Here is a 15,443-nt window from a genome sequence, read left to right as displayed (position 1 = left end):
TTGGGGGCTCCTCGACATTTTATTGTTTTTGTTATTTATTTATTTGTTTATTTTTTGTTGGTTGACACTTGTCAGGTGTCTCTTACGATATTCTGAAAACAAATTTTATTTATTAATCTAGTAAGAATCTATAGCGGCAAATTGAGAAGACTGGTGTTTAAAGTATTTTGCTAACCAGGGACACTACGTACAAATTCTAATTGACCCTTCCCTCATGGAAAGTGGTAACAGACAGCTGTCAATCACCGAGTGCTTAATCTTGTTAGACACACCAGCCTCACTGAGGCCAATGTAGGCTGCCCTTTTGACTCCACTGTAAAGAAAAGAAATCCAAGGTGTTATTAAAGGTCTTTACTAAAGACTTTATTAAAAGTCACAAAACTTGCTAGAGTCCACACAGCAGCGGAATGATGTCTGAATATGTGTTAGAGTCTAAAGCCTGAATTTCACTATGGGTCTCCTTCACTCTGTATTCTACACTAACAGCAACGTTTACAGAACTACAATAGTAACTTCACTTGCTGCTGAAATACAGAGATGTATAAATGTAAACATCATTCTCAAAGAGCTTACTCTGTTACACTGAAAAGGCATTCAGGTATAAAAGGCTAAATGAATTAAATAGAACAGCTAAACATAAGAGCTGAAAAATTAAAAATATCTATAGTAATATAACATTATAAATGTTTTGACATCATCACTGAAAGGTTGAATAATTCCCCCTTATAGATATGTAAGCTGAAATGCAAAAGCCAAATTCCTTATCCTGCTCAAAGAATCAGTGGAAGTCAACACCCATGACTTTATTTCTCCCTAGGCTTTTCCCAAATATTCTTTTTTAGGAGTTCAAATAAAATAAACATGAAATCCTTTCATATTGTAGTGAAAATTACTATAGAAACAAATAACAAGAAATGTCTGCTTTTTCAGTTTAATGGAGAGATTCCTGGGATCCAATGAAATAAATTCCAAAGAAAGAACTAGTATTTTAGTTGCGCTGGATACTGCTTAGTTGGGTGGAAACAATTGTGCAGCAGAAGTGGGTGCCTGCCCTCTAATGGCCAAATTGGAGAATTACATTTTTTTCCTTCAAAACATGGAATAAAGGACTTGTTAAAGCCAAGATTTTATGTAAAAAATAATATCCTTCCTATTTCCAAAATGAAAAGAAGTAAGTTTAAAATATAACACAAGTAGGTCAGTAAAAGGATAATTTGAAAGGCCATTTTTACAAGTGTTGGAGGAGATGCCATTTGGTACACTGGTTGAAAAAATTTCCATCCAGGACATTGCAAATTTGGATCTGACAAGCAGTAGAAAACTAGAATTTGGGGCATTTATTTGAGTGGCTGATATAGTAAGTAAGGGGTCTTCCAAATACGAAATATTTACTGTACTATTAGAGGTGTTGGGTCATGGGTCACCTAAAGGTATTGGGTGCTGAGTCACCTAGAACATATAGTCCTTTCCATGTAGTGGTTAGAATGACAGCGTCTTGATGCAGATACCAGATGAGGAAGATGCAAGGTCATCAGTTTTTACAGAATATCAAGGGCAAGGCTTATAATGTCATCATGTGGAAATCCAGTCCACTCAGGACAGATAAGGGCAGTGAGGATGGCTTTGTCAGAACTAGCTTCTTCCTCAAGAAAGAGCTTTGTTAAATAACACGTACAATTCATACCTTGAATTTATACCACCTGAATGAAATTAAGTAATGTATCTACTACACATTTCTTTTTTTATTTTTTTTAAAATTTTATATTTATTTATTTTTGAGAGACAGAGCACAAGTAGGGGAGGGACAGACAGAGAGGGAGACACACAGGCTCCAGGCTCTGAGTTGTCAGCACAGAGCCTGATGTGGGCTTGAACTGACAAACCGTGAGGTCATGACCTGAGCCGAAGTCGGACGCTTAACCAACTGAGCCACCCAGGCTCCCCTCTACTGCACATTTCTGAGGAATCAAAAACATTTCTAAAAACCACTTCCTGATGTATGTATTTTGAAGCCTTTCAGGATGAGTATACTAATATTTGCAGACTATTCTGAAATGCATCAAAAAATAAGATAGAATAATGGATGGATAGAGCAATGGATGGACAGATAGCTATAGATGTCATAAAGGAAATGCATCAAAATTTAAATTGTGGAATCCAGGTGATTGATATATAGATGCTCATTATACAATCCTTTCAACATTTGGGTACGTTTGAAAAATTTTATAATAAATGACGGCAAAACCATACTTTGAAAAATCTACCAGAGTGAGTTAGGAGAAGACAGCTTTAAGGAGCTGAATAAATTCATCTGTTGACTTCAGTTTTTGTCGTATCTGTGATCACAGAAAAAATCATCAGTATTCCCATGGTATCTTTCTTGAAACATTTATGACAGCTGCAAGTTTACATGTATATGCATGAATTTTAATTGTTAGCTTCTTCCTCTAGATTATGTAAGGCCTATGACAGCATCTGACTTTTCTCATCACTGTATGTATATAGTATATAATGCCTAGCATGGTGACTGAGAAAGTTGTGTTCAAAAATTTTTTTATTGAATGAATAAATGAAGAAATCCACATTTTGTTTTCTGCTTATGCATAATCACTAGATATACTATCAATGACAAGTTCCTGAAACTAAAGAACCACCTAATTGTTATGCTAGCATAAGGAAACAATTTTTTTGAATGAACGAATCACTGAGTGAATGAAGATGCTGTTCTCTTGTCTGTAGAGAATTTGCATCAATTCATAATGACAATAGTTTATTCAGAAAGATTAAAGGGAGATACTATTTTATATATGTTATATATGTTATTGTTCCTGCCAACTTTAACTTATTAGAAATACTTGACATAGTCTCCAAAGAAATCAGAAGAAATGAGCTCTTTATAGGTGGGCATAAATCATGGACTCTTTTTAAAGCATATTAGACCAACTGCCCTTAACATTCATCTTGTGGGAATGGATCTTTCCAACTAACTTAGCCAAATCATGTGGCAAAGACTAAGGTCAATTGCTCACAGAACAGATCCTGGACAACTCCCCAAGAAGAGAGTTTCTCCTGGAGCCCTACTTGGGTTTCTGTGATTAAGCTGACATTTTAGAGTGCCTGGAATAATGGCTTTTTAATTCCACGTGGGGAGGGCCCCTTGTAAGACACAGATGTAGGGCTCCAAAGCATTGGTTCTCAATCGGTGGTTCCTTCACCAGCAGCATCAGCATCACTACAAACTCATTAGAAATGCAAATTCAGGGACACCTGGGTGATTCAGTCCCTTAAGTGTCCGCTTTGGTCATGATCCCAAGGTTCATGAGTTTGAGCCCGCATCCAGCTCTCTGCTGTCAGCACAGAGCCCACTTCGGATCCTCTGTCCTCTCCTCTCTCTCTGCCCCTCCTTCGCTGGGTCTCTCTCTCTCTAAAAATAAATAAATAAACTTAAAAAAAAAGGAATGCAAATTTGCCCCAGACCTAGTCTCTCACAAACTCTCAGGGTGAGGCCTGGCAATCTGTGCTTTAAGAAATGGACCACCTGGGTGGCTCAGTCGGTTAAGCCTCTGACTTTGGCTCAGGTCATGATCTGGTTTGTGAGTCTGAGCCCCTGCATGGGGCTCTGTGCTAACAGCCCAGAGCCTGGAGCCTACCTTGGATTCTGTGCCTCCCTCTATCTCTGGCCCTCCAACACTCACACTCTGTCTCTCTGTCTCTCTCTCTCAAAAATAAAAATTAAAAAAAAAAAAGTGATCCAGGTGATTCTGACAGATGCTTAAGTCTGAGGGCCTTGCTACTCAAAATTTGGTCCTTAGGTCAGTAGCATCAGCATTACCTGGAAGCTTGTTAGAAATGCAGAATTTTGTGCCCTGCTTCAGACCAATTAAATCTGAATCTGCTTTGTAACAAGATCCCCAGGTGATCTGTATGCACATTAAAATCTGAGAGGCCTTGCTCTAGACAGTGAAAAAACCTTGTCATTGAGAGTCACACTTTTACAGTCCCTATGGTAGGGGACATGGCACGGACTCCAATATTCAAATTTCTGGATGTATTGCTGTTTTAGGCAGATGAACCCAAAGCTCCTTATTGAAATTCATCAACATTTAAAAAATTGTTAATGGAGGAGGTTTGTGAAAGCAGTGAAACTGAATCAGTCATTGAGTAATTTCAAATCAAATGCATATAAGGGTCTTCTCTGGAGAACTCATTTAAAAAAACTCTTGTTCCTCTATTTTGTGACTACTGATATTAGGCAAGTCGATCTACCCTTATAAGCAACTGTTCCCTTTTAAAGATGGGGATTACATGTTATGTATTATGGCTCAGTTTTATCCAGGGCACCCAATAAAATGCCTTGTAAACTCCAAACCTGTACAGAAATGAAAGGGATGGTGTCATTATCTAAAGATCATCTCCAAAAAGGCAAACTTTCTCTTCCTACTTTATGGGATGCTTTAAGTTCAGGGATTGTGAGCAACTATTGTTTCTATAAGTTGGTAATTTGCTAAATTATTATTTGAGGAGTAAATTTTTCATTTAAAGAGATTCCAAACTGTCCAGCAAACCTCATCTTTGATTTCAGCACCAAATTCTTGAACCATGGATGAGGTACCATGCTTCTGTTTTAGAAGTATTAAAAGACATTCCAGGTTTTCTTGACTTAAACACTGTAACCTTATGAGAGTACCACCTTGAATTTTTTGCTGTTGGGTTTTGCTGTTGTTATCTTACTGGGGAAATTCACACCAGACCATCAAACCTTTTTCTTGTCAAATAATCAGATCTCATCGAAGATGCCGACAGTGTCATACACTGAAGAAGGAAATAAATTATTTTTGATATATTCCAACTCACTTATAAGAACACATGAGTCTGACAACTTAAAACATAGGCCTCTTGGAATAAATGAAATTTTGGTATTACTAAACAACTATCCCTTTCACCATCAAAATGAGATGAAGGCCACTCCCCCACCTTCACTTGTATAATACACACAGATGACAGAGGGAACTCTTCAGAACAAAAATTTTGGCCTTGAGGGTTGAGCAAGGTTTGGAGCATCATGTACTCTGTCTTAGATCATAACTTTCTCCAAGGGTGGAAATGAACACTTGGTGAATGAATGCAGCAGCCTTTATAACTTAGAAGGTTTGAGTTGGGGGGTAAATGAATTTTGGAGAAGCCAATGTACAAACTACTCAAATAGAATCTACATATATAAACCTAACTTATTGCAGAACAGTAATATCGAGTGATTTAAAGTGGGGGAAGGAAATCTTGACATTTGATTCAACAAAAATTCAACTCAAAGGATGTTACTATTTAAGGTAAAGGTCTTCTATTCTGTGCTCAGTTAGCCAAGCAACATGCAATAGAGGGCAGAACAATGAATGAAGGGCTAGTTCTTGTTAAAGGTTGCTGGAATATTTCAGTGTTGTTACTGAGCTAGTACAACAGGGTGTAGTATAGACCCTTGCTACTCAAAGTATGCTACATGCATTACCCCATCACTTACTTATGAGAGATGCTGAGCCTCTCCCTACCCAAGACCTACTGAACCAGGATCAGCATTTTATCATAAGGCCCTGGTTTACACATTGGACTTCTAGAAATGCTGGTATAGAATATGACTCCCGGAGCTAGATTGCTTGGATTTCAACACCAACTCTGCTCCTTACTGGTTGTGTGACACTGGCTGAGGAACTGAATCTCCCAGTGCTGCAGTTTCCTCATCTGTTAAATGGGGATATTAATAGTAACTAAGACATATGGATATTTTAAGACTTAAGTGTGTTAATAAAATAAAGGGCTCAGAACGGTGCTATGTACATAGTAAGCACTCAGTAAAATGTTTCTGCATATCCTGATGTGTTAAAACAAGACATGTTTAAATATTGCATTTGGACATTAATAATGTCACATAACATTTTGTAATCAATACATTGGATATTTACTTCTTTCTCTTTACAGGTGTATTTTAAAAATAAGAAAGAAGGAGTATTACTGATGTCTCATTAGGCATTTCTATAAGCACATTAAAACAGTAGGGTTGTGAAACCATTTTTAAAAATTAATAGTTTTTTTTGAAGAAAAATATATATACATGAAAATGTGCTATAAGGATATACACCAAAAATGTTAACAGTTTCTGCAAGACTAATGAGGGCCTTTGTGTGTATGTGTGTGGTTTATTATTTAAAAAAAATTTATATACCTTTTTAAAATAAAGAAATAACTATGAATATTACAAAGCCTTTGTTATAAATAAGATTAGTTAGCTTTTCACAACCTCATTAACCCAGCATCCTGAATGACAATTGTTTTTACAGAAAAAATAAATCCAAACATGCAAATCTCTATTATTACATAAACATATGTTGGATATCTATCTATCTATCTATCTGTCTACCATCTATCTATCTTTTCACATGATCTGAGACAAATGTGTAGTGTTCAAAGCATGGGGGAATTTTCAACTTGCCTACTTATTCGGTTTGCAAATTACTCTATGAAGATAATTTATTAAAGTCTTACAAATCTGGGAATATTTTGCAGTCCAATGAAGTCTTTAATTTTCAAATAGAAATGACCTTTATAACTACCAAGTTAAAAGGATTATACTAAAAAAGTCTTTGCTGCTAAAATAGTGTCTCCAGTGCCTGCCATGTCCTAGATAGAATTTTCTTTTGAGAAAACCACAGCTACTTATTTTCAGTGGCCTCATTCAAACAAACTTACATCATTACAAGACAAGATAAAGGGCACACCGGTGTTCAAAGGTGTGAAATGACTTTTCCTTCCTACCATTACATGGTAAGGGCAAATGATTTTTTCCCTCCGGCTTCAAAAATGAGGTCACTTAGGGTTTTGACATTTCAAAGGAAGAAAAAATTATATTTTCTCTGTTGGACCATATGGAATTTATGGAATTCAATGTCTCTAAAATTATTTCTAAAACTGGAAATGTCTAAATATCTTCTCAATTAACCAACATTATACATTTACTGAAAATCCTTGCTGATCACTATTGCTAGAGGCGAAACAAAAATAAAGTTGACCTAAAATGCTACTTCTGTATATTTTATATCCATTGGTGTTGCATTCTTTCTAAATAGATTTTTGATATGTGATGTCTGGTGCAAAAATAAGGCTTTGAAAGGATGGCAGTGTGAAAGAATCCATGACATCTTGAAGGCCGTGGATCTCCTATTTGTTAGAGTGACATTTTTTGCAGTCATTAGAAAAATGGTCTCTGGTGCATCAGTAAAATACTCCATTAGGGGACTTTTACGTCAATTTTTGTACTATATAAGGAGAGATTGGTAGTGTCTTGAAACGTTCTCTTCAACTGAGTGTTCACTCTTGGAGAACCTAGCTAATGAATAGATAGAAACTGATGATAGAAAAAGTATTGTTTCTAGATAGTGATAGTACATGCAATTTAACTTGCAAGTGCTTTCTTTGAACTTCTATTTCCTAGAAAATAAAACATATCCAGTTGATTAAAGAGATTCCTGTTTTTCTAATTGGAGAATGTTATTAATGATTATTAACATCTACATAAATTATCTTTACTTTGAATAAAATATAAAATAAAATATTTGAATAAAATATATTTTATTTACGTTATATTATATTTTATATTTTATGTTAGAAAGCCAAAGAAGGTAGAAAAGAGTTCCAAAGTTTCTTGTAACTTTCTAAGGAGAGCCTCTACTTCCATATTGGTGTCTACATGAGCAAAATGAGAAATTAGTTGAATCTTTCTCCTCTTAATCTTTTCAAAGACCATCGCGGGGGGAGAAGTACTATGATCTGTGAAGAACCACCAGAATTAAAGACATACTATTGTCAAACATTCAAATTCTGGTTCCCAGGCAAAAGATTCAGAAAGGGCATTCATCCTTGACTTCAAGTATAAAGCAGCAGCTATCTGGCATTGTTGCATTCCCTATAGTCAGAATTCAACACGGGGTGCTTGAACGCATGATTTATTGAGACACTGCTCTCAGGCGAAAACTGCAGGAAGATGAAGAAAGCAGGGTAAGACAGGGAAAGAAGATTAAGTTAAAATGTGGTCTCAGCATAAAAAAAAGGGGAGGGGCACCTGGGTGGCTCAGTCTGTTGAGTCTCCCATGCTTGGTTTCAGTTCAGGTCATGATCTCACAGTTTGTGAGTTCGAGCCGCGTGTCAGGCTCCGCGCTGTCAATGCAGATCCTGCTTGGGATTCTTTCTCTGACTGTCTCTCTTTCTGTCTCTCTCTCTCAAAATAAAAGGATAAACTTAAAAAAAAAAAGAGAAATATGGTCTCAGCCTGAGTCCTGCCTTAGTCTGATCCAATGGGGGCTCAGGAGTGTGAACTGCATCACAGAAGTTGTCCACCCAGCAGCAAGGGACCAAGGCTTTTATTCTCCTAGATCTTTCAGTTGCTGGGCATGGGTCACCCCCTTCCCAGAATAACCTGCCAGACATCTCCAGGAAGGTAGCTCCTTTCAGCCCAGGCCAGTCCTCTGGAGAAGTCTATGGCCACAAGCCCTTTGTAGCCCACACCTGCAGCAGTGGGTGAGGCAGCCCTTGAAAAGAAGATCTGGGTAGGACCCCAGTAGCACTTGCTTGCAGCATGTGAAGACCCATCCAGATGTGGGCCCCACACGAGCAGTGAGTGCTTGGACTAACCCCTCAAAATTCAAGCAGGGGGCTCAAGTGTTTCTCACTGTTTTGTTTCCCCTCTCTGCGGATGCTAAGAATAGATGTTACAGGCACAAATAACTTTGGAAGCACATTCATATCTTCTGTTAGGCATAATTTTTTGGCAGTGAAAATTTTCTTGTAACCCTAATTATGGCATACGTGAGGTATGTGGCATTATTTATGAAACTTACTAGTCTAACTTTAAATTTCACTGTCTATTGATCATATAGAATATGATGCCACTAGTGTAAATAAGAGCCTGGAAATTTTTACTATTTTTTTAAATGTTCATTTATTTTTTTTTTGAGAGAGAGAGAGAGTATGTGTGTGCATGTGTGCATGTGAGTGGGGAAGAGACAGAGGGGCAGAGAAAGAAGGAGAGAGAGAATCCCAAGCACACTCTACATTCATCGCAGAACATGACATGGGGCTTGATCCCATGACCCTGGGATCATGACCTGAGCTGAAATCAGGAGTTGGGACACTCAACCCACTGAGCCACCCAGGCAGCCCTGAAAAATTTTACTCTTATGTTAAATATTTTCCTTCCCTTCCCTTCCCTTCCATGTTTAATTAGCTCAATATCAAAAGCTCAATTATTAGCTCGATAAATCAAAAATTTCTAAAATTCTATACAGAAAACAAGTAAATAACCATAGGTATGCTCAAAAACATATTTACATATATTCACTGAAGGTCTGTTTAAATAGTGGAGCACTTCAAATATCCAATAATAGGGGACTGGAAAAATAAATTATGATATGGCTATATGACAGAAGACTATGATGAAGTCATTAAAGGTTATGTCGTACGCAGTATGTGAAAATAAAAAGTTGAAACACAGATTGTGAATATTGTCCCATTTTATGAAAAAGTAATAGTTGTGCATAAAAAGACTAGGTACATATACACTCCATATATACAGTGTTAAGTCTGGGTGGTTTAGGTGTTTGAATTATAGGTGATGTCTTTGGGATTTTTCTTTTATCATTTTTAATTTAAAATTTTTTCTATGAGAAACCCAGGTTTCTTTTGGAATAAGAAAAAATCAATTTAATAAATAATATTAACTTTAATGGACTTGGTATTATAGTTATCCAAACAATTTTCAAAATGTTTTTCCCATTCTGATAGTTCTCCCTCCATTTTTTCCCATCTTTTTCCATGAATTTATCCTCTGAATATTCAAGTGAAATGTAAAAAGAGCTCATTTCCTTCACTCTGTTTAATATTGGTATCATTTCAATCATTAAATCATATTTCACTTTTTTAAAAATTAAAGGGTTGTTAGTCTACATAGAGGCCTTATATTTTTAAATTTCACTTCTAATATTTATAGAACTTCCTTAATTATTCTTTGCATTGTGACATCTAATTTAGAAAAATATACCAATTATTTGGAAATATATTATAATATATAAGTATAAAATGAAATAATAATAGTAAACATTTTATGGCCCATACTATGCACCAAGTATTTGTATTAAGTACTTTATGTATTCTAAGAAGTCACAAAGGCACTTTGAAAATCCTGCACTTTAGATTAAAGACAAAAGAAAATACTAAATGACTTGATGATCATCTTCTTTTCTTTCTTTTTTTTTTTTTTAATTTTTTTTTTCAACGTTTATTTATTTTTGGGACAGAGAGAGACAGAGCATGAACGGGGGAGGGGCAGAGAGAGAGGGAGACACAGAATCCAAAACAGGCTCCAGGCTCTGAGCCATCAGCCCAGAGCCTGACGCGGGGCTCGAACTCACGCACCGCGAGATCGTGACCTGGCTGAAGTCGGACGCTTAACCGACTGCGCCACCCAGGCACCCCATCATCTTCTTTTCTAACTGCTTTAATTACCTTTAATCAATATGAAATCAGTTAGAAACTTTCACCTGAAATGGCAAGATGTGGACTTTTCAGTGTAGTCAAAATATGATGCTGGTGTTGGCCACAGAATACCAGAAGAGAATGAAATATGAACAATTCAGTCAATCATGTAGATGTTTTATGAGTTAATGCTGAGCTCCATCAGAGTGGTTTTCCAATGTGCTATTTTCTTCTCCTGAGGTGTGATGTTACATAAGCAAAGCCAGCCAGTGGGTGTGGAAATCATGCTTAATGCCATGCATAAGATTAGAACACTCTCTCACCTCTTTCTTTACTTCTTCTTCATCTTCCAGTGTCAAAGCAGCCAGTTGCTTTGCTCTCTGCTCCATCAGATTCACATATCGTATTGGATTTGACAAAGCTTCAATCACATCTAAATACGGAAGAGACATTTTAGGATCAAAGGTCCTAGATATATTGATTATCCACCATTCATTCAGCCATCCAGTCATCCATCCATCTATCCTACCTACCATCCATCAATTTACTCATCCATCCATGCATTCATTCATCCTGTCTACTCACCCACCCATCCACTGATTCATCATCGATCTTCCACTATTCCATCTAACCATGTAACTACCCACTCATCCATCCAATATTTTGGAAATGGACAAGAGTCAAGACTCTTTGCTACAACCTCAGGAAGATAAAACTCAAAGGAGTTCATCTCTGACAACCAAACTGGACAGACCCCAACCTGGGATGCCTCAATGCTCTGTATTTTTTTTTTTTTTCTTGAGAGGTCCATCCATTCCAGCAATGGCCCACACACTTGTCCTATTTGGCCCAAATAGGTCTTTCATAAATGAAGACCTTTCACATAAAAAACCTGTTTTCCAGACTGTTGAAACAATCCAAATGTTTGGCAGTACGAGACTCATTCACATGTGATTCTGTCTACCTGGAGTGAGTTATGGTTGCCATCTTTGGATGGACATGTGCTCCAAGTTTGCCATAGTCTCCACCACTCCCCAGTAACTTACAACTAGGCTAGTTAACATTGTAAGTATTTAAATTTATGATTCCTGGTTGACATTGTCACAAGTTAATTCCTCTAAACTTAGAATCTCACCCATGAAAAGGACCTGGCTTCTAAAACTGGCTGAAGATAAATTCATTGTCCAGACCTAGATACACTGCTGTAGTACCAGGTAGCCTGGATTAGAAAGTGCTGGCCCCAAAAGAATACTACTACTAGTAGATAAATATGCTCAATACTTTATTGGGACTTAAGTGAAATTAAATTAAAACTTATTCACAAAGTTTTGAGCAATTTAATAAACATACATACACAAATAGAAGCAATTCTGAGGCCAGAATTTCCTGCCTAGTTTTGGTCCAGTTTTCCTTCCACTAACCCACAAAAATATGGATGGCCCCATATGGAAATATCCCCTCGAGTCAGGTTTTTTACCTGCATATGTATCTGGGACATAGTCTTTCACCTCTATGTAGACAAAGACAGCTGGGAGCATCAGAGGCTGGTTCCTCTCATTCCGCAGACAGATGTAGTGATAGCCTGGAGGGTGACATTAATACTGTGCATTGCGTATTTTATCCACAATGTTAGTTACAACACAGGAACATCTATGTGATGGAAGCGTTTATCTTAGATGACTTTGGATGACAAACAGGTCACTTCTTTCTCATTTTAATTTGCATGGTTTTGAGTGATATTCTTTTTCTCAGCAGACAGGAAAATAATGTCAATTCTGATCATTTTCCTTCCCAATCATGTTTTTCCCCACAAAAGAGAATTTAAAACTGCATGTCATAGACTGAATTATTGGTCCAAATTCTTTTACATGATATCTTGACTTAGGGCTTAGCCATATGCTTTGCTTTGTTAATGATGTGGTGCAAACAGAGGCTTAAAATGAACTTGCAGAGTCAGGCTTGACCTTCTGCATTCCAGTGGGTTGCCACAAAAGTCCACACTGTGAGTGCCACTGTTCCTTCAGCCTGGGCCCCTGAATGAGCACATGTGGAACAGACCTAACTCCAGACCACAGCCTGAAGCTGTGGCTGAGCCCAGCCACACCCTGTGAACCCACAGACCTGTGAGCATAAAGATAAAACACTTGTTATAAGGCATCGAGTCTTCAGATAGCTTCCTAAATCATGCTTTAATAATCACAGACGGCAGTGATGGTTTTCTTTACAACTTTGATAAATAGTTTCTCACCACACTATTCGTACCTGGCCGAATTGCCTGTACAGGCAAGATCCGGTGACCGATAAATTTACCTCCTTCTTCATAAACTGCTATCCTCAAACAGGCCAGAGAAGGAAGAACCACCTAGAGGGACATTAAGGACACTTGTGGTTACAAGAAGGTATAACTGCAAGGAAGGATTAGAAAGGTAATATTCTAACATGCCCTGTGCTTCCAAATTCACATAGAAGTTTCTACTTAACTAACTGATAAAAAGGTAAGTTGTTGCTCTATAACTTTGATTTTCAAAAGGATTACCAGTGATATGGCTTCATCTATGTCTCATCACCTTGTCCTGATGAGGAATTTGTTCCTCATGTAGACCATTTACTTTTAAAAAAAAGTTTTTTAATGTTTATTTGTTTTTGAGAGACAGAGAGAGACAGAGCACGAGCAAGGGTGGGGGGTGGGCAGAGAGAGAGGGAGACACAGAATCCGAAGCAGGCTCCAGGCTCTGAGCTGTCTGCATAGAGCCCGATGCAGGTTCGAACCCACGAGCCATGAGATCATGACCTGAACCCAAGTCAGATGCTTAACCGACTGAGCCACCCAGGCATGACCATTTACTTTTGACATGAACATTCTCAAGATGGAAATGATAAAGGTTTAAATATATGTTTAAATATAAAGTTAGTAGTCTTATCACTATTTGAGCATTGACTCTTACATTTTCAAAGCAAATTACTTTTATACTTTCAAAGCAAAAGCAAAAGTACAAAAGAATAGCTTTTAGGAGAGCTTTCAAAGTGAGATTGCTTTATAAATAATTCCCAAATAATCAACAAAAAATTGCTCATTTTTCCTCCTTCAATGTAAAACATGTGTCAAAAACATAGGGCTAATTGTACCCTTAAAAACTTACTTTTGGTAAGAAGAATAAAGTAACATTTATTCAATTCAATTCAATAACATTATTTTCAAAGTGCCAGATATTTTATAAATGTTTTTATTATATCAGAAAAATTCTTATTGGGGTGCCTGGGTGGCTCAGTCAGTTAAGCATCCGACTTCGGCCCAGGTCATGATCTCACAGTTTGTGAGTTCAAGCCCCGCGTCAGACTCTGTGCTGATAGCTCAGAGCCTGGAGCCTGCTTTGGATTCTGTGTCTGCCTCTCTCTCTGCCCTTCCCCCACTAAATAAATATTTTTAAAAAATTTTAAAAAGAAAATACTTATTAATAACTCTATGAAGTAGACACTGTTATTAAATCCAATTAACGTATTTAAAATAGTGGGAGAACAGAGACCTTTAACACAAAACTCTCTTTGCAGAAGATGGCCTTTGTAGATCTTTTGGCCAGTTAAAAGCAAAGGGTATGGTAAGTAGTCTATCCCACTTTTTACTGGACTACTGTCCTCCTTTGTGTGACAAGCATGTGTGAAGATTTGCTTTTTGGTGAAGGCAGTGAGAAGGCCCAGTCATATAGAAAAGGTTTTAACTCTATCAGACAGAATCCAGGCAAGATAGAATGATCAGCTACCAGAGGCTAGAGATTACATGAAGTTTAATTTTTTTAATATTAAATTTTTTTAATGTTTATTTATTTTTGAGAGAGAGAGACAGAGTGTGAGTGGGGGAGTGTGAGTGTGCGAGAGAGAGGGAGACACAGAACTCGAAGCAGGCTCTATGCTCCAAGCTATCAGCACAGAGCTTGATGCAGGGCTTGGACTCGCAAACTGTGAGATCATGACCTGAGCCAGATTCGGATGCTTAACTGACCGAGTCACCCAGGCGCCCCTAATTAATATTCTTTTTTAAGAAAGTACAGACTTCCTTCTCTCTGCTACCATATTATTCCTTGCTTCCCACTTCATTTGAGTTACAATGAAAATGTATCATTTATCACTTGTATTATGAGAGGATATGAGTTAATTTATATGTTTTTCTGGTCTTCCAAATGAGGTATACTAGAATTAATTGATTCACAACACAATTCTGAAAATCCAAACAAGTGATTCACAGAGATCTTGAATAGCTTTTAAGATAGTCCCCCAAAGTGCTATTGCTTTATAAATGTGTAAATTCCCAAATGAAGCTACAAATAATTCTCCATGTAATTTTTCCCTCAGAGTGAAACACCTAGAATATGCATTTATATCTCACATCCAGGATATGTGACCAACCTTTTTGAACACAATGGGCTCTTCTTCCCAGACAGGATTTACAGCATTTCCTTGTGATGTTTTGGTCTTAAATGCCTTCCTCCTTGTATCCACAGGCAAACCAAACATATCCACTTCCACATAGGTCCCAACTTTCTTATCAGAAAGAAACTGACCTGAAATAATCTAGAAAACAATAAAAAAGGAAGTCTTGAGAAATGAATAAGTGATATAAGAGAATACTTTAGGGAGGTACAAATGCTGGTTGGTAGAATTATAACCAAAATGAAATAGAGGCAAATGTACAAATATAATTTTTCATTTGGTTAAAGAACTGGTAGAGGAACCTTGAAAATGCTGAGTTTAGAAGGAGTCAGTTAATAAGACAAAGTTGTATAGGAGGAAATAAATGAACAAATACCAAAAATTTGATGAGATTATACTTTTTGTACTTGAGATACATCTGTTAAATATTGAAGATTGATCTTCAGAGCCAACTAAATATAAAGGTTTTTCTAATACTTAAAGAGGTTACAAGAGGAAAAAAA

General features: G+C 37.1%; 1 protein-coding gene across 1 annotated transcript in view; it reads right to left on the bottom strand.

Annotated features, from left to right (window-relative positions):
• Positions 1 to 15,443, bottom strand: part of PLCB1 (phospholipase C beta 1) — a 146,366-nt gene that overhangs the window by 47,982 nt on the left and 82,941 nt on the right. Inside the window, exons 16-19 of the mRNA XM_047069168.1 lie at positions 14,917 to 15,081; positions 12,778 to 12,877; positions 11,993 to 12,097; positions 10,839 to 10,948 (exon numbers count right to left, since the gene is read on the bottom strand). Coding sequence (XP_046925124.1) covers positions 10,839 to 10,948; positions 11,993 to 12,097; positions 12,778 to 12,877; positions 14,917 to 15,081 — 480 coding nt within the window. The remainder of the gene's footprint in view (positions 1 to 10,838; positions 10,949 to 11,992; positions 12,098 to 12,777; positions 12,878 to 14,916; positions 15,082 to 15,443) is intronic.

The sequence above is a fragment of the Lynx rufus genome, unplaced genomic scaffold (assembly GCF_022079265.1).
Source record: "Lynx rufus isolate CCGP_SWC_20201006 ecotype Redwood Valley unplaced genomic scaffold, mLynRuf1.p SCAF_8, whole genome shotgun sequence".
NCBI lineage: Eukaryota > Metazoa > Chordata > Mammalia > Carnivora > Felidae > Lynx > Lynx rufus.
This window is presented reverse-complemented; position numbering and strand designations above follow the sequence as displayed.